Source organism: Arctopsyche grandis, chromosome 4 (genome assembly GCF_051622035.1).
Source record: "Arctopsyche grandis isolate Sample6627 chromosome 4, ASM5162203v2, whole genome shotgun sequence".
Lineage (NCBI taxonomy): Eukaryota > Metazoa > Arthropoda > Insecta > Trichoptera > Hydropsychidae > Arctopsyche > Arctopsyche grandis.
Genome location: NC_135358.1, coordinates 9,600,504 through 9,620,828, shown reverse-complemented (window position 1 = coordinate 9,620,828; position 20,325 = coordinate 9,600,504). Strand labels below are relative to the sequence as shown.

General features: G+C 32.3%; 1 protein-coding gene across 1 annotated transcript; it reads right to left on the bottom strand.

The window, feature by feature from the left end:
• Positions 1-560: 560 nt before the first annotated feature.
• Positions 561-20,087, bottom strand: ZnT77C (Zinc transporter 77C). Its single transcript, XM_077428569.1, has 9 exons — positions 19,845-20,087; positions 7,611-8,101; positions 3,064-3,162; positions 2,671-2,941; positions 2,411-2,599; positions 2,206-2,331; positions 1,188-1,366; positions 891-1,121; positions 561-809 (listed from the first exon to the last, which is right to left on the bottom strand). Exons 2-9 carry the CDS (start codon positions 7,800-7,802, stop codon positions 759-761), a joined length of 1,338 nt encoding a protein of 445 aa, XP_077284695.1. The 5' UTR covers positions 7,803-8,101; positions 19,845-20,087; the 3' UTR covers positions 561-758.
• Positions 20,088-20,325: the final 238 nt, after the last annotated feature.

Below are 20,325 nucleotides of genomic sequence, written 5' to 3'. Positions count from 1 at the left end.
GAACAGAACCTGTTTCTCTTGTTAATTGTTTTTCTAAAAAAATATTTGCATACATTCATGGCATTCAAGTCTTGTATGGTATTTTAATTGTAGAGTACAATGTATGAAGGTAAACATGCATATGTGCATAGACTAAATAACCACTTTAAATATGTTTAGGCAAAACTATAGAATTTTGAAGAATAGCCTACTCGGATATTGATAGATATTTATTACTGAATATACGACTTGTTTTTATTATCATTATATATAAATGGCAACCAAATACAGATTGCATACACCAGGCTAGTTTAATTACTTGCAAGGTACGTATACGAGGTTTAATTAAATGGCAATTTGCCATTGTAACTTTATATACCATTTTACAATATACATATGTTCAACTTTTTTAAAATAATATTTTATAAAATAAATGCTTTGTAGCTTAGCGGTATCTTTAGGCATTCACAGAAACAATTATTTAAAATTGAATATGTTTTTTGTAGATGTCGTAATTAATGTGATTCTCCAACGAAAAAGTTATCCATTAAAACTATATCCGAAAAGAAAAATAAAAGCATTTGCTTCTTCCAAATTATGTATTTTTAGACATCGTACATCGTTCAACAGTCTTATAATATTTACAAATAAAATACGCCTTAAAATAATCACAGCTCATCTACAAATGATTTGTACATTTTTGACCAGAATTACGGTCAGTGCTTCAGTCGATATTTATTTAATACATAATGTCCTTGCAAACTATCCTTAGTTATTAACTAAGAACTGCCGGTGTTACTTTCTATTTGCTCTGTACTGGAAGACTTCGCCTGAAAAACCACAATAAAAAATGATTTTTTATAAACCTTAGAAAATATATTTTTGATATTCTGTAAATATTAAAAAGAAACCTTAGGGTCAGCGGATATTATAGAAGAAGGCGCATCGCTGCTGATTGAATTCCTGTTATTACAACAATGTTTACTATCACAACCTTTTCCTTTACATTTCATAAGACATTCGTCTTCAACAGAATTACACGAAGAGGTGTTTGATAACTTAAATTCGGGTTGTATTGTCACTTGTGTAATACCTTGTTCTAGTAAAAAGTTTACAATTGGATCGCATTGACTGATGTAATCCTAAAATAATTTATTTTATTATATTGAAATAATTATTATCGATTTAAAAAAAAAAACAGTACTTACAGATGGATTTAGAAATATAATATGGGCAGTCATAACAACTTTTGTTGTCGTTAGCTGCCACACATGAACATCATGTATATTAACAATGGTTGGAAATGATTTTAGCATATCGGCATTTAATGTTTCCATATTCATGGTGCCAGGAATTGTTTGTAACAATATTAAACCAGATTCTTTTACTATAAACAAAAATCAATAAACATACATACATACGTAATATAAATAATAGCTTCTTCTGACTTATTGGAATAAATTGAAAATAAAAAACCAACTGGGTTGTGTATTAAAATTGAACTAGATCTTTATGTATGTATGTACATATATACATATGTTACAGTTGAAGTGTATTTATAGTTGTAATATATTTTGACTCGTTGGAATATATTCCGTTTAACCCACGTAAGTTAATTCATATGGTGAATTACATTCCAACTGGTAAAAAAATATATTACAACTGAAAAACATAATTCGACTGTAACATATACATTAAAAAATAGGTTGTGGCTATTTGCAGGTACTTTATCTGCGAATTATTGGCTATTTGCAGGTACTATATCTGCGATAATTGGCTATTTGCAGGTACTATATCTGCGACAGGCGCAAAGCCTTCTGCGCTTGCGCGTGAACTTATAATCTGATTATAATTTCTTACATTAAATGTATGCTAGACTTGTTTAATCAATCGTTCATTATACACGAGGCAAATAAATTTCGCACGTTATTATAATAGATTTACATCATTTAGCTAGTTCGCGGCTTGTACTTGTATGTAGGTATTATACGTTGTATATAACAAAATGTTAACAGTAAACAAATATACGTTGTTTAAAACAAAATGTTAACAGTAAACACGCTGACAGTGACAGTTCACGCGTATGCGCAGAAGGCTTTGTGCCTGTCACAGATATAGTACCTGCAAATAGCCAATAATTCGCAGATATAGTACCTGCAAATAGCCTCAACCTAAAAAATATTACATTTTTTCCAATAATTAAAATTATAAATCAGTCAATCTTACAGTATGGATAAGTCAGAGCTAAAAGTATCAGAGCAGAAAGGATTGCCAGTGCTGGATCTAAATATTTTGCTACATCTGGATTTACAAAATATATTATCAAAGAACATACGATCACAAAAAGACAACCTAAAACAAATAAACATTTTATAATTACAAAATACAGACATACATAATGTGTTAGTTAAAATTTAATAACAAAGCTCACTAGTCATATCTCTAGTTATTTCAACTATTCCTTGTCTTTCGTGTAATTTAGGCTTTACTTGTATTGAACGCCGAGAACGTGATAATCCTCTTTGTCCTTGCCTTACAGATTCTACAGTAGCCACGCTATCCAATACTACATCTCCACTTTCAGTCACATGTAGAAAACTTCCTTGATGGAATGTGTATCCTTTAAAATATACAATGTACATATTATTAAAAATATACATAATATAAAATATAATATAGATTTCGTCTTACCGCCAATGGTTAAATAACAAAATATATTAAGAAATAATCCAATTGTTCCAATGGAAAACACAACTCTTGGATAATGCATAGCATCCAAATGATCGATGTGTATCAAAGTTTGAAGAGCTTCAATCAAAACGGAAAAACACAACGATCCAAATAAAACACACACAACCAACATCATTAGTACTTCAATTCGAGCCCATCCAAAAGTATTTCTCAGTTGCCTTTCGTCATTTCCTTTCGATGCCCCTTCCTTTCCTTTGCTGCATGATTTATCCTTACGAAAATAAATAAAAGCCATGTAAATTTATTATTTATATTTTTAAAAAATAACGAGATGTGTACATACATTACACGTACATATTATGTATATGTAAGTAAAAATGTAAATATGTTTACCTCATTTTCTGGTGTGACTTGTGAATTATTTTCTTCAGTTTCATTACCGTTTTTGTTGTGCGGACCAGAATTTGAAATCTTTGGATTTTTAGTTTGATACTGAAACAATTATAAAAAGTTTCAATACAATGCATTTTTTATATATGTACATTATAAATAAAAAAAATACATAAAAATAAAAATGACCAACAAGTTTCTGTAATACATAGAATTCTTTATATGTGCATTTGTACATTTAAATATATTTTAAATTCAGAAGTAAACAATAAAATTGCTTATATGTATTATACATACATATGTATGTATGTAAAATAAATTTTATGAGATATGCTTGCATGTAGTAAAAATCTAAAAAGATTTGCTTTTTAATGTTGACACTTTCTTTTAAAAACCGCTTATTTGAATATTAAATGAAAGTTTTAGATAGAAAAATAAGCACAATAACAATAATTTAAAAACTCATTTTTACGCTTTATTCCACAAATTTTAATGAAAATTGATAATAAATTTTGTTAAAAACTTTCACCAGAATAACAGTCGTTTATTACGTTTCATGCCTCAAATCCAACCTTAAAATGTTACATCCTCTAAAATAATTTCTCGACTTATTTTAATATTCTAAAATATGGCATGATAAATTATTTTTAAATTACAAACTAATAAATTGGCAAATATTTATACCTGCCCAAAATTATCAAATCAAAAAATAAACATACATATATACAATGAACTGTGAATGAAGAAAATGAAAAAAATTTCTATAACGATGATATCAATATCAATTCCGATTTAGTTTTCGATTCCTTGTTAAATTTCTGTTCCGGTTTCTTTATTCAGCTCCTGTTCCGGATTCTTTGTTCAGTTCCGGATCACGATTCTTTTTACAGTTCTGGATCCCGATACCCTTTTCAGTACTGGATCCTGTTACGTTTTCAGTTCCGGGTCCTGATTCCTTTTTCAGTTCCGGATATGGATTCCTATTTCAGTTCAGGATTCAGATTCCTTTTTCAGTTCCGGATACCGATACCTTTTTCAGTTATGGATCCCGATTCTTTATTCAATTCCTGTTCCAGATTCCTTTCTCAGTTCCAGATCCCGATTCCCGTTTCAGTTCTGGATCCCGATTCCTGTTTCAGTTCCGGATCCCGATTCCTTTTGTAATTCAGGATCCTGATTCTTTTTTCAGTTCCAGATCCCGATTCTTTTCTCAGTTCCGGATCCAGATTCCTTTTTCAGTTCCGGATCCCGATTCGTGTTTCAGTTCCGGATCCTGATTCTTTATTCAGTTCCTGTTCCGGATTCTTTATTCAGCTCCGGATCCTGTTTCAGATCCCGATTCCTTTTTCAGTTCCGGCTCCAGAATCCTTTTTCAGTTCCGGATCCGGATTCATTTTTTAGTTCCGGACCAGGATTCATTTTCAGCCATGTTTAAGCGATTTATATTACAAATACCGAGCGAAGCCAGTCAAAAATACACTATAATACACTAGTGTATTATAAACTCAAGTTCGTGCACATTCATCTTGAATCAATTGATATTACACATAAAATGAGATGCATTTGATATTATCCCGGACAAATAAATGGACATGATATTTGTATTATTTCTATTATGAAATATTTATTCAACTTATGTATTGTACTTATAACTTTTTGTTATATGTACTTATTGTAATAAGTACTTATTGTAATTATATATTAATATATGGGTGATATTATGCACTATTAATTCGGAGTCAATGATTAATTTATTTTGCGAATCCTGAAGTACATTCATAGAATGTAAACAAATGAACGATTACATATGTGTGTACATATTTCTATAATATTATTAAACTTATTTTCAACAAAGTAAACATTCTTACCACATCGTATTGTGACCACAATCTTACATATGGATATCTGGAATACTTTTGAATGTATGCTCTTATTTTTGTCGTTTGTTTATTATCATACATAATACTTTTATTATTTATATTTCCATTTTAAATGTACGCAGTACCCACATGCACACAATAATAACATGCACATATGAGTTCATCAACATCACCAAGAGTCGGTACCCCACTGAGTATATGATTGATATTCATAAGAATGCAAAATAAACAGACCGAAAAAAAAATGCAGCGGAACAACAAAAAGATTTTAATCAGAGTCAAATTTAATTTATGACAAGGATAAAACGGACATGTGACATGTTTGATATTTCTTTGGATAAGAATTACGGATCAAAACCTATTTGGTCTAACAGACGTGCACCACTTGCGAATACTTAAACAGTATTGACATTGACACGAAATAAGAAGTGAACAACTTCCAATTCCATTTACAAAAGCACTGTGGAGCTTCACGCCATTGGTCAATATTTCAAAAACGACCGCATTCACTCAAATTTATTACCTTACTTAATTATAATAATTCAAGTGGGACAAAGTCGAGTGTCCCTCGTGTCAACATCCTGCAGACCATATTCATAAAAATTATATGTATCGCATATTAAATAATATTATAATATTAGGTAATACGAATAAATTTTCTTGTCGTATTGGTGTCAAACTTACATTTAAGGTATGTAGAAGGCCCAAAAATGAAAGCGACACGAATACAACAGGACTAGAAAAACGTCACTTTCGATGTTTGAGATGAGGCAAGAGTTGCACACGCTTTTTATGGGAATTAGCTTTTATGGAATACATTAAAAAATTCACAAACTTTTTCAAATAAATCGATAGTCATATCGCAATAAGTTGGCATTTATCGCAATAAGTATACAAGCAATTATAAAAAAATATATAATATTTATTTAAGTTTGGACCATTGTGGCATTGTGCATTATCTTGGCGCCTTCTCAGTCAGCTCTGAATCGCCTCCTGGAAGTTTGCTCGAGTTATGCTGCAGAGCATAATATGCGGTATAATACGAGTAAATCCATGGTATTGATTTTCCGATACGGTCGAGGTCCTCATTTCGTCCCCAACATTATTTTAGATAGGCGTAATCTTGAAACCATTAGGGAAGTCAAGTATCTGGGACACCTGCTGACGGAGGATCTCTCTGATGACCATGACATCGAAAGACAAAGAAGAGCTATTTGGGTAAGGGCAAATATGCTGGCTAGACGGTTTTTAAGATGGAAGATAAAGGTACAATACAACAACTGCTACTGTGCTCTTTTCGGGCTACCTAGGAGCTGCAGCGCGTCGCAAATGTTTGTGGAAGGGCATGTGCCTCACTTTGAAGCCATTCTCAGGATGAGAGCGGCCTCTCTACGTCTTCGTATATTTTTATCGCCTAATTGTCTTCTTGCTGCTGCATCTTCTCATTTGCATTCTTCATTCTACATATGTTCGATGGATGGAACTACTCCACCGACCGCCTTGAATAGACATTAAATTATTATTATTATTTATTATTAGTACTATTTATATATTTACTTATGTATTTATTTTTTGTTTACTATTTTTCAATACTCTTTTTATTATCTATATATTATTTATATGGGCGTTGGGGATTGCACTATTCTCCCCCATCGTCTGGAATAAAAGCTATTATTATTATTATTATTATTATTACAAGAATCCCTAAGGGTGAAATCACACAGGGAAGAACGGCACGTCGTGTGCTTGGCTCCCCGCTGTGGGGGTTCTCCTACATTTCTTCAAATATGAGATACACCGTTATCGATCACTGTCAAGCAAGGATAAATATAAGGATACAATTTTACCGAAAACACTCCAGGGAGTGGTTTTAGGACGGTGTGTGCTGAGAGATGAGAAAAATAAAAATATAAATGTATGTACATACATATATATACACAGAAAAAAATACATTTAGACATATACATACATACAACCACCGAGCCAGCAGCGTGGCTCGGTGTTTGGGCTTTTGCCTAACACCGAGAGGCGCCGGGTTCGATCCCGTGGGTTGACCTCGATTGAAAAGAATTTATTCCGAGTATATCTGTAATGGGGTTTGGTGCAAACGATCGAAAAGCGCCAGACAGACTGAACCACAGATTAACTGGATGGCTGCTTTAAACGTAATTCTCGACTTCACGAATGAAAAATTGCACATCAGATGACGAGTAACATTTCGATGTGCACAGATGCAATTATTAAAATGGTAATTATTAAAATTGAGTTGGATCTTTCTGGCGAGTTTAATAAGGCAAAGTTCGGAACTAAAGTATCAGAAGCACAGAACGTATACAGGGTAGGTATGACGGGACTTCGGGTAGATTCGCTTAGTGTAAGTGCGAGCAGTGCGCACGCATAAGGTACACGTGTCGTTAATGCTACTTACTATGTCACCATTATTTGAGTATGATTAATGTACAATACAATTTATGTACAGGTTTAAAATTCATAGATGTCTTGTTAATTTCTAGTTATTCAGTGTCTCGTAATTCAGAATGTAATAAAAATGCTGTATTGTATGTAATTGGTCAGGAAGACGCATTGGGGTTTACCTTTTAGGGCTTCCTGGTATATATGTATATAATAAAATAAAATAAAATAAAATTTATAACATAATATGTACACTACCTTCAGGGTGAGGATGCAGCCTACGAGGGCTACAATATTGCACAGCATATGACATGAATCAACTAGCAGGGTGAGTGCATGAGTCACATGGCAGATGACCATTTGGGCAATGAAGTGAACCACTGATAGCACCAACACCAGATATAGAGACGCTGGCTGCCGCTTCTTCACCCACTTTTTCACGTTCATCATTGTATTTGAGCAAAGTTTACAATCACAGATGCACTGCTAACATGCAAAGCATAACGTTAGACTTGTGATGTTCAATTACTTTTTTTTTTTGGTCTTTTGTCACGTTTTCACTGAACTTCTGATAGACTTCCTGGCGACAAAACTTTCACTGGTTCGTAAGCGGCACTACGCTTATTATTCAATAGAGTTTCTTGATCATTTTCCGTTTGCTGCGTGTCCAATTCCGGTCGAGTTTTCACCATTAAATTTTTTCATCACTCTAAAGCAGATCAATTTTTTTACTTCTTATGATGTGCCCACTGAAAATTCGAAAGTAAAAATATTAAACAATCACACATACATATTTACGAAGCAAAATAATTCATAATTCATACAATATACATACGTACGTACATATGTATGTACATAAATACATAATTTATCGTGGGTATGCACATTGTTCAAATATAATTGCTAATTCAAAATTAGTATCAGATGAATTTATTATGTTTGTTATTATTTTACTGTATATGTTCTCATAAGAGATGTATGTCAATAAAAATGATTTACGTGATTTCTTCAGGTTACAATGGTTTGTATTAGATTGTTAGTAATCTAAGCCAAACATTTAAGGGCAAAGTACCAACATTTTATGTAATAATTTAATTTAATGTGTACACTCTTTATCAACAGATACAAAACAGTCATTATATGCTTACATGCATCAGAACAGTCAGATGTCCTTGGAGCAAATCTAAATTTTATCGAAACCCTCATACTGACTGACAACTGTAATTAGACAATCTCGATGAAAACTGACATAAATACCAAACATTTTATTTAGATATGAAATTTGATATGTTTGTACATATGTACATTAATACATATATGGATGAACATACATTTAAAACTTTTCTTTTCTTTCCTTAAAACTTTTTTTTTAATTATTCGGAATATTTGTTTTTTTCAATCTGTACAAAACATGGGTGGTATAGACATGGTGACAGTTTTACGATGCCCTTTTCAATTTTATCCTGCTTAAATACAAGTATGTATGTATGTATATATCACAAAGTCTTGGTCAGGGACGTCATTTCAGCTTTTTCTAAGGTGTGGCAGGCAAAAATTGGTCAAATTGATTTTTTTTTATATCGGAATAAAAATGGAAAATATTCTTTGCATACACCTCATTGAGTTTTAAAATATAAAAAATAAGCTTATTTTTGAAAAAATAATTATAAGAATATTATGTAAAAAGTCAAAAAAGCGCCGCAGGCGAAATTTTTTTTCAAAAATCTTCACATGGTCAGCAAAAATCGTCCATCAAACTGTGTCACTAAAAAACTATCAATTAACTTAATTTCTACCGACTGTCTTTATCTATGTACATATGTACGTAATAACAATAGATGAAGTTTTGAGATCATGCAAAAATTCAAACTCAGAATCGATCACTGATCACGTTTTCATAATCTAGAAAATTGTGTCTGAGTGTGCGTTTGTGTGTGTTTCTGATTGTCTTTTTATTATTTTTATAATTTTATATATGTATGTACATATGTATATTTAAAATTATTTTTATCTCAACTGGAAGTAGTACTTTTACCCTATAAGATCGAGGTGTTTTTATGTTTTTCTCGGAAACTTTTTGGCGTATTGAACTGTTATTTCATAATTATAAACTTAATGCCAAGTTATATATAAAATTTCGAGAACACCCGTTAACCGGCAGTGGCAGTGTACCGGATTTTTCTTCCACTATTTTAATCGACCCTTTAAATATCTGTGCTCTTCACGATTTCAGGTATAATTCCTTGTATCAATGTGATGAAAATATAATAAAAAAATCATTAAATTTAATTAACCAGAAGTGGGATTTTTTCCTCTTAGAAAAGTCAAAAATATTGTGAGCACACGGCTTTTTTTACCACACCCCTGAACGTATTAAGCTGAAAATTTATATTTGTATTCTTTATGTACTAACATTGATAAGGTTTTGGTCAGAAAGCAATTTTATTAAATAACTAAAAGTTTTTTTGGACCGAATTCGTTACACATGAAGATTAAATCCATCTCATTCGTTGTTTTGTGTGAGAATGAGAAATAAAATCGAGACAAATAAAAATACGAGAAATAAAATCATTTTTGATTGACCTTTTTTGAAAACAAAAAACAAATACCTTTCTAACAATTCGCTCCACAGGTCGATCAATTTCTAAGAATTTTACCCAAAGGAATACCATTTAACAAAAGAAAATATAACCTTTTTTTACATAGGCTTTATTGCAGCGATTCTATTTTTGGCCCAGTTTATGCAACTCAAAAGTAACATAACATAGCAATCATATTATTTCATTAATCTTTAAATTCTTATTGTTCTCTAAATTCACACTATTCCAAAACTAAGGCATGGCAGCTGCCATGGCATGCCCCCCAAATGACGTCGAAGGTGAAATATTTATTAGAGAGCTTCCAGAAAACTCAATGAGTCCAATGATGTTTAGTTTATTTTTATTTTATCATTTCGAAAGAAAAAATTGAACTTTGAATAAATTTAATTTACTAAAATTTTAATACCTACTAAAATGTGATTTTTTAAATTAAATTGAACAATTAAAACATATATGTACGTAATGCAGTTTCCATAAATTGTAAATTATGAGTTATTTTATTTTATTTTTAACATATTAGCCACAGTGACATTACCGAGAGCTCCAACGCGTCTCTGTGGCCAGTCATTCAATTATAACAACATAATAATAATATAATATCATAATAACATAACATAATATGGTCCACACATCGTAATATCCATCCAAACACATCGTAATATCTTAGCAGGCAACACTTATTTATTTCAGGGTTAGGTTAGGTTAGGTTAAGTTAGAATTGGCCCTATTCATTTAAGATTAGGTTGTTAGGGTTTTATTTTTGTAAAATTTTAGTTTTGTTACTGGCAAACCATTCGACATTTGATTTGCCGGGCGAAAACCGAATCACTCTTTTTATTTGCAGGGCAAAATGTTTTAAAGATGGGCATTCGCGTATAATGTCGTGATAAATACATAATTTGTCTGGAAATAGGGCTATTAATGGGGGTCTACCTCACGGGACCAAAAAGTGAAACGCCCGAAAACGCAAATATCGGAAGGCAAAGATCGAAAATCGAAAGATCTTAAGTCAAAAGATACAAAAAAGGGTCTCTCCCCCCGTCGTACATACTCACTTAATTTGCGCGAGCAGGATACAACAGGAACAAGAGGAACAGGCTTTTCCTCCCGTATTCTGCGCGCGCACATTAAACAAGGCTGTGTGACAAAAATAGAGATAATTTCACCGCATGCCACTCATATATATTATATATACATAGTACCGTTTATCATGCATCCTTTTTTTATCTTTCGACTTGAGATCTTTCGATTTTCGATCTTTGCATTCCGATATTTGCGTTTTCGGGGGTTTCACTTTAGGTCCCGTGAGGGAGACCGCAATAAATGTTACCCATTATAATATACATATGTACATAAACGCACTAAATTCAAACATTATACATACATACATTTGTATCTAAAATTAATTTCTAGGGACTATGGAAATATAATATAAACGCTTTTCTTGTAGTGGTTTTAATGCGGCCCAAATTTGCTAACCGTTTCAATGAAAATCAGATAAATTGGCAAACTCTGATAGGAAATGATCGACCTGGAGTCACAAATCCAAGGTCTGGCCAGCAGAAACCAGTGGGATTTGAACACGTGACCATTTTGTTCAAAGCATTATTTATTTATTTATTTAACGTTTTTTTGACCATTATGGCATTACAGGAAGAACCTAATGCGCCACAATGGCCTACATAATAAAATAAAAAATTAATAGATACAACAAAAAGCAAAAGCAAAAAATTAAGATACAAAAAATTTAAAAAAAGAAAAGTAAAAAAAAAATAATACAGCATTTAACACAATCATAAAAAACTTTATAGTAATTAAAATTTAAAATAAGAAAAAATACAAATAAGGGAATGTCTTGCACCTGCTGCCTGTTCCGATAAATAAGAACAACCTACAAATACAAAACATCCCCGCGAGGCCCAAATGGAAGAGAGTAGAGATTCCACTCATACATCACATTCAAATTAAGAAAGTAATGATGAGCGCAGGTTACCAGACAAATATGTTAAAATAATATCCGATAATCTACGCTCACCGCGGTGGAAAATATCGCATTCAGGGACGGCAGCAAACCACTGGCACAAACCAAACCACATTATATACTAACCACTAGTCTATTCTGCTAATTTGATATTTGAATTAAAACATGTTTCTAGTGTTGAAATGTACACTTGAATTGAATTGGTTCAAGTTGAATATAATTACATATGTATATTTACGTGATGACACACAAAACGTAATACGAACACGGACACTCGAAGAAATGTACGCGGTAATGTTCATATGAAAGAAAACGGAATTCTTTCCAGTAAAGGCCGTTATCGACTAACCTACATAATTACCTGTTTTAACTAACTTGCGCCAATGAAAAGTGCATTTTATGTGTGTACGATACGATCGCGAAAATTACACCGACTAGAGGTCGAGTCCCATTGCGTATCCTTGCAATTACCGTACACCGTATCAAGATGTGTAGCTGTAACGAGAGCGATGTGCAATTACGCGCGGCAAATTTGAATGTCGTATTTGCAATGAAAAAAGTGCTATCCCGCGGATGTAAAGAATGTGGAGAATGCTCTGAGGTCAACAATCCTCGGAGACGGTTCGACCTTTTGCAAAGTTATCTGTCCTTTGTTTTGCTCGGAGAAATGTATATGCATTCGATCAGGTCGTCGACATATTTTTTTAACCCTTCGAATACCGAACTTGAATGCTCGATAGTATATATACATATGTACATATCGCATATGTGACATGCGATAAATGTGGCATACCGACATCAATTCCGAATACTTGCATACCTCTTTGCTTAGGTATAATTATGAAATTATAAAATAAAATTTTATAATCGACTAGGTATTTTAATATATTATATGTATATTCAAATACTATCAAAGAAGCATAATACGTTTGTATTATGAAGCATAATATTTAAAGCTAGGTCGTAAAAGAAATTGAGTACATAGTGTATAGTAAGTAGGTCTTCTCGTGATTTAAAATCGTGAAACATTTGGAAACAACCACATCCCATAAACAAGCGAACAAATATAATCCCTAATCAAGTCGAATTTCTGTCAATTCTTCCACATTTTTGGAAGGGCAAAGAAATACATAAGATATGTATGTATGTTGTAACTAGTATTCGGCGGTGCTTTTTCCAGGAAAAAAGGGCGTTTTGGGGCTATTTTCCAGGAAACAAGGCAAACTTTAAAGCTAGAGAGCAAAAATAAGGTTCACCATAAAAATGAACAATAGTGCGCAGGGTTGCGCCGGCCTATGGTTATAACTAGAGGTAGGATAGTCACAGTGCTATCCATTGTTCGACAAACCTTTTACAATGCATTTACAACCTTTGAACAATACACGGCCCCCTCAGGCTCCGGTGACTAGTTATAACTAAGGGACGGCGGTCGGTTTCTATTCGGACAAAAAAATGGGTTCACCATTGTCAATTTCTATTTTCAAACTTTATTTTTTGGTCTCATGTTTGTAGAACAATAGTATTTGTTAATAGTAATTGACAATATTCAACCGTCTTTCCTGGGAAATGGAAACGCCACCGCCGATCTCTAGTTATAAACCACGCTTTTTTGCAGTCTTGCTTTGTTAACCAATGGAAAGGTCTATTATTATTTAAAGAGCACCAAGCCAACGCCGAAGTCTAGTTATAACCAAAGATCGGTGGATAAGTAGCTTTTGCTCACAAAAAATGTATCGAGAACTGAGATTAATTCCGACGTTGTTTTCAAAAGAACTCAAGCAAATAAATTATAATTCAAAATAGTGCTTGGTCGACCATCTTGAATTAATGTGAAAATTATAAATGATTTTCGACAAATCCCATTAAGGGGGCTGGATACCCGAAACCGTATTTTTGTTGCCGTTCCTTTCTTCGATATATATATTGAGTGAATGCGACAATATATATATATATATATATATTGAGTGAATGCGACAGTTGCGCCTCGACCAGATAATACCTACATATGTATATTAAATCGACAAAATCGAGATTTCGTATTCTCCAGTTTTCTCCCCCGGATCTGGACCAATTTAAAAAAAATTTCATCATCGGTATGAGAAAGATATTTTCTATGTTTGTGTTTTCGTATTTTTTTTTAAATCAACCGTTAAATTAGCACGCTGGACTCTTTTTGTGGGTGTAAAACCGAGTCGATTTTATAGATGTTTGGTGGGTCCTAGCTCCTATAAAAAAATAACTAATCAAAAAAATAAAAAGATAGAAACATGCCTGTGGTGGATATCCATAGCATAATTAAAAATAATTTCTCTAGTGCCGTAATTGAGGAAGGGAGCAGTGTAATTCGTTTGTATGGACAAGGCGCTGGTGTCCAGCCCTCTTAACATGCTAATTAATGTACATACATATGTTACCGTCAAAGTGTATTACCAGTTGTAATATACATATGTATTTTATCTAGCGTTTTATATAATTCATACTCGAATACAAATTAACTGGTAGATATATGTTTCAGTGCTCGCCAGTAATTACATATATATTAGTTTTGACAGTTCAGATTGTTGATTTATTTATGTTTTAAAGAATCCCTTAAAATTCAAATTCAAAATTCAACATTACGAACTAAAATTTCCACTTACACGAAAACCATGTGAACTGTATAAGAGGTATGTAATAAAAAAGAGTTCCATATTACGCTAACAATAAAAATTTTACTTTCCGACTCAAATTGCTAGCCAAGTGGCGTTTTCACGAAAAGCAGCACTGTGAATGAAATAAATACATGTGTGTATGTAGAAATCCTAGGTTCTGAGAATGATATTCAAAAAGTGATTGAAATAAATGGAATACCACGAAGAAAAGAATACGTACATATGTATTGGCTGATTCTGACCAGTTCGATTGTAAATCCATTTTATCATACGAAATAACTACGTGGGATAGATGAAACGTGTTTTAACTAGTCAAAATATATTACAACTGGAAATAAACATTTATGAAAATGTTCCGCGAATAAGTACAATTCAAAGGTGATTTTTTTTACATTTATGTAATATGCTAAAAAAATTACATAATAAAATTTCTTTTTACTCAATTTTCTATTACGAAGTATACAATTCAATTCTCACCAGTATTTAGTCACAGTTCGTAATTGCACACTTTCATTCCAGCAAAAGAACATTTTGCAACATTCGGACAAATGTCAATATTCAACCGAAATTAAAATGCACAGATTTTTTACGTAATTATCATTTAATACAATCATTATATTGTAATACCTTGATTGCTACTAGAACAGCGATTGATGATAAACGTTATCGCAAATACATACGTACTTATTGTTATCGTATGAAACTACATATAATTGTAATAGATTACACTCTTTCACAAGTTGCGATTTGGAACAATGTGAAGACACGATAATCTTTTCCGATTTCAGAACATATACATACATACATATGTATGTATGTATGTACAAACATATGTAACAATTGGATGATGTAGCGGTTCAATTTTCAAATTGACATTATAAACGAGCGAATTCCTGTCGAGGGAACTCATTGTGAACAGACAATGGCGTCGACAGTCTGGTTCCAAGATTTAAAACAGAATACAAACGCATATTCGAAATGATTTTTAACAAACTGATTACTTTATCTTATCATATATATAATATCGCTATTCTGTCTGTGTGTCTGTCTATCTGTCTGTCTGTCTGAGGTAATGCTCGCAGTACTACATACACATAATCGTTTCGATTCTACATACCTACATATTTTCATATGTACGTTACAACTAAATCACTGCATAAAGTAAATACGAATAAAATAACAAAAGAAAAAAAACTTCTATATATACTATTTCCTACCAATGTTTCCTCTTGGCAGCCAAATGACCGCCATCTATTGAAAATTTATTTAATTAATTAATTAATTTTTCTATTTATGTTTTGTATTGTTTTCATGTATGTAGGTAGGTAGGTAGTTTTTACCATTTTTTTTTTATATTAAACAATTAAATATAAATCGAACACAAGACCAACGACACATTTCTTTTACTCTAGAGAATGGAGGTTTTTTATGTTTTTCTCAGAAATTTTTTGGTTTATTGAACTGAAATTTCATATCTAGAAGTTTAAGCTTTATACAAAGTTATGTATAAAATTTGGTATGCATCCGTCAACCGGAAGTGGCAGATTACTCTTGTTCGATTTTTCTTCAACAATTTTTTTCGACCTCTTAAACATGTTCACTTAAAAGTATAATTCTTGTATCAATGTGATGAAAATAAAAAAATCACTAAATTTAATAAACCGGAAGTGGCATTTTTTCCTCTTAGAAAAGTCAAAAGTGTTGTGACCACGATTATTTCCACACCCCTTAACGTATCAAGCTGAAAATTTATATTTGTATTCTTTCTGTACTAACTTACAGCTGATAAAGTTTTGGTCAGAATTTGTAAACAGGAAGTAGTATTTCTTTTTAAACAATATTTCATTATTTTATTTTGTCCTTTTAAATTATTTTTATTTTATTGATATTTAATGTGTATAATATTTATAGTGATTTTACGTAATAAAAAAAATTGAACACAATCCGACAACCGGAAGTAGAACTTTTGTCTTGTGTAAGTTTCCCTACATTTGCGCTCAATTTTCATCAGGTACGTGTATGTATGTTTAATTATCCAATTTTGTTTTGTGACCTTCTTATATTCTTCAAATACATAGATAAAGTCATGGGTTGGTCACACCCGAATTTTTTTAAGTTAAATACATTTAACCCAGCAAACACTATGTATGTATGTTATTTAATTCAACAGAACTTTATGTATTTACTTGTAAAGAAATAATTGCTCCTTTTCATAAATCCTGTGCTTTATTTACTTAATTTGCCGCCCCTTTAACTATGCGGCCCGTAAGCAGTGTGTTGTTTGCTGGACGCCGCTGTATTAATATTTAACTTAAACCGTAAATTATCGTACCGAGTAAACTAATTTCAGTTATCATAAATTACACGGTATTATATACACACAACAAATAGAAGCGTCCACTCAGCCACATAAACGTTTTTCTTTATAACCATTATATTACATGTATACTTGGCCACATCACGGAATCATTTTGCATATAGAAAGAGTAGCTCAGACGCAACACAATGAGATAATTCAAATGTTCAAATAATACTTCTCAGGAATATTGATAGAGCTTTTTATGACTTTCTTCACTTTCTACTTGTGTAATTATCCGTACAGTGCGACAAAGACTAAATAACAAACTGGAATCGACCGAGAACGACACATGCATATTAACAACAAATTCGTAGTTGTGTTTCAGTGGGACTTTTCAAAATTTGCCAACTAGCTCACAATAGACGAACCCCCACGTCTATTATGTCCAACATTATTGTCCTTCCGGTTCGAGGTTCACAATTTGAGTGCAATTTGTACTCTCGAACAATAGCGCAATATAATTGAATCAGATATTACCAATCTAAACCGAATTAAATTTCAAATAAAAATATCTTATTAAGAGGGCTGGACACCAGCGCCTTGTCCATACAAACGTATTACACTTCTCCCTTCCTCAATTATGGCACTAGAAAAATTATTTTAATAGATATGCTATGGATATCTACCATTGGCATGCATCTGTGCTTTTATTTTTTTGATTAGTTATTTTTTCTAGGAGCTAGGAGCCGCCAAACATCTATAAAATCGCCTCTTTTTTACACCCACAAAAATAGTTCAGCGTGCTTATTTAACGGTCGATTTAAAAAAAATATGCACAGAGTTGCATAGAAAATATCTTTCTCATACCGATGATGAAATTTTATTAAAAATTGGTCCAGTTTCGGAGGAGAAAATTGGAGAATACGAAACCTCGATTTCGTCAATTTAAAATACGTATTATCTGGTTGAAGCGCAACTGTCGCATTCACTCAATATATATATTGATATATATTGTCGCATTCACTCAATATATGTATATGTACATTCACTCAATATATATATCGAAGAAAGGAACGGCAACAAAATTAAGGTTTCGGGTGTACAGCCTTCTCTTAAGATACGTTGCTTAAAATCTTTAATTTTTCTATTGAACACATTTTTCTATTGAAATCATTTCTATTGACTATTGAACACACACTTCAATGTGAGAATTTCAATTAATTGATATGGTAACTAAGTAAACAGAAACCATTTTCCAACATAGCTGATATCACTTTCGGTAATGATTCAAAGTCTTTGTAAATATTTTTTTAGAAAGGGATCAACTTAGATTTTCAAGAAAAGTCACTGAGATTAGCACTTTGAATGCTGACGTTTGGCGTTTTGCCAACAAATCCATGGGCCTGAAAAACGCCGATAGGCGTTGTATTTTGAGCATGTACAAAGTAAACAAGAATACTACCCGTTAAGCCTTTCCGGGTAGCATTGAACATGGGTCGTGTAATCCGTGTCATTCATTTGTCAACGTTTATAAAGACTGGTTTACATCGGAATTTCTGAATTTATAACCCTAGCAAAATTTCCCGTTGGAAATCCCTAACTGCTGAATATTTTAGATTGTGGCTTGGCATGTACATTGCGAGAATTACATTTTAACAACAATGAAGAAGATGGAACTAGTTTTGGAAAAATACATTCATTAAGTGGATCAACACAGTGGGGCACGTTCCAGAAGTACCAAAAGACAGATTAATTTATAAGATTCTAACAAAGACGTTGCTACCCGAATCCATTTGTAGATAAAGGAAAAGAAAAATAAGAGTTTCATCGATCATTAGCCAGTTTATGTACAAGTTCATCGTTGTTAGACTCCAATCGTACCAAAACGGCCATGAAAACTTTCAAATCGTACATTGTATGTATATGTATTTGTAAATTAGCTCTTGCATTACAATAGCATCTTCACAACCAAGTCCCACGAAAATTGCATGCAATTTTGTAGCCGTTTTTTTTTTGCATAATATATTATGACATTAAGAATTGTGAAACATAAATCCCATAAAAATCTCAATTCTTGTATGCACATGCGAACTATCTTCATCACTCTAACAGAAAGGTGTTTGTGCACAAGCATTGTATTTGTCAATTGTGAGATCATCGTATTTCTTTGATCACACCTCATTCTATGAGCTCAATCATTATTACAATTTTTTTCTTTGTGGCAGATTGAAATTTAATAATCTTATCAAAATTGATTGGAGATTAGCAGAACCAGCGTTCTGAAGCGAGAGTGCGCCAACAAAAATTACCTCGCATCGTTGCCTATCTAGGGAACTTTCCTAGAATAGGAACAACAAAGAAAGTATTGAGATATTCAATAACTATGAGAATACAATCTCCTCATGCACAAGTCACGCAATGTAGGTATTAAATAGCACTCAGCTAAAATAATATACATATATATAAAATAATGCTATAGTATCGGACGATCAGTGGGTCAATGGACGAGCACTTAATAGATAATCATTTTTCAATTTTATAAAATAAATTCTGAAGGTTGCTATGTTGATAAAATGTAGGTTTAGTAGATATTGCAAAAACATTTATCTAATATAAAAACAACATTTAGTACCTTTATGGGAAGATCATCTCACTGTTTTGTTTGAGAGTAGCATCAATGAAAGAGGAAATAACAAAAGCTATGAAAAATAATTCCGTTAAATGTTTATACTACCTACATACATACATCATATTTAATCATGTGTTAATGATAAAAACAACCTCTACATAAATTTCAATCGAACATATGTATGTAAGTGCATGTTGATCATAAAAATAAATAATTCAAACGTTGTTATTATAAAATCACCGTTCAAATTTTAAATCATGCCGATTTGAAAAAACCGATATAAAAGGCATTTATTACGATATTTTCTTTTTATATCCAAATTTGTGACTCACCAAGAAAAATTTTCTTCGTAGGATTAGTTTTCGTTGTAATTAGCCGGAGTTCCGCGTGTATTACAGAAATGATTATCTCTACTGCAATTTACGAGCTAATTGTATACACTTCACACATAAAACGAGATAAAATTGAAAATCAGTGAAAGCCGACCGAGATTGATTTAGCCGGTGATGACGACCAGCCCCGACCAAAACGATAGTATGAATGAGAGTTCAGCTCAGAACAACTGCTGTATCGTCACGCTACATTTCCGTGCTCTTATCGCATACCGACCAACAAGATAATACCAGAAAAGTAAGGAAACTTTCCAATTCGTCTTAAATGGATTTCATTACTGAATATTACAACATTGTTGACAAATTTGACTGATTAATGGAAAGTGTGTGGGTTAACTATATAATGTTTACCCATACGTTAACTAATAATATCGATTAAATGTCAAGTATAATACTTGTAATGTATAACGGTGAAAATGGT

Excerpts from the sequence above, each read along its gene's own strand:
- ZnT77C (XM_077428569.1), bottom strand. The coding sequence starts at position 7,802 with ATGATGAACGTGAAAAAGTGGGTGAAGAAGCGGCAGCCAGCGTCTCTA. Across the intron at positions 2,600-2,670 it reads TTGTTATTTAACCATTGGCG|GATACACATTCCATCAAGGA; the intron begins GTAAGACGAAAT and ends TATATTTTAAAG. Across the intron at positions 1,367-2,205 it reads AGCTCTGACTTATCCATACT|TAAAAGAATCTGGTTTAATA; the intron begins GTAAGATTGACT and ends TTTTGTTTATAG.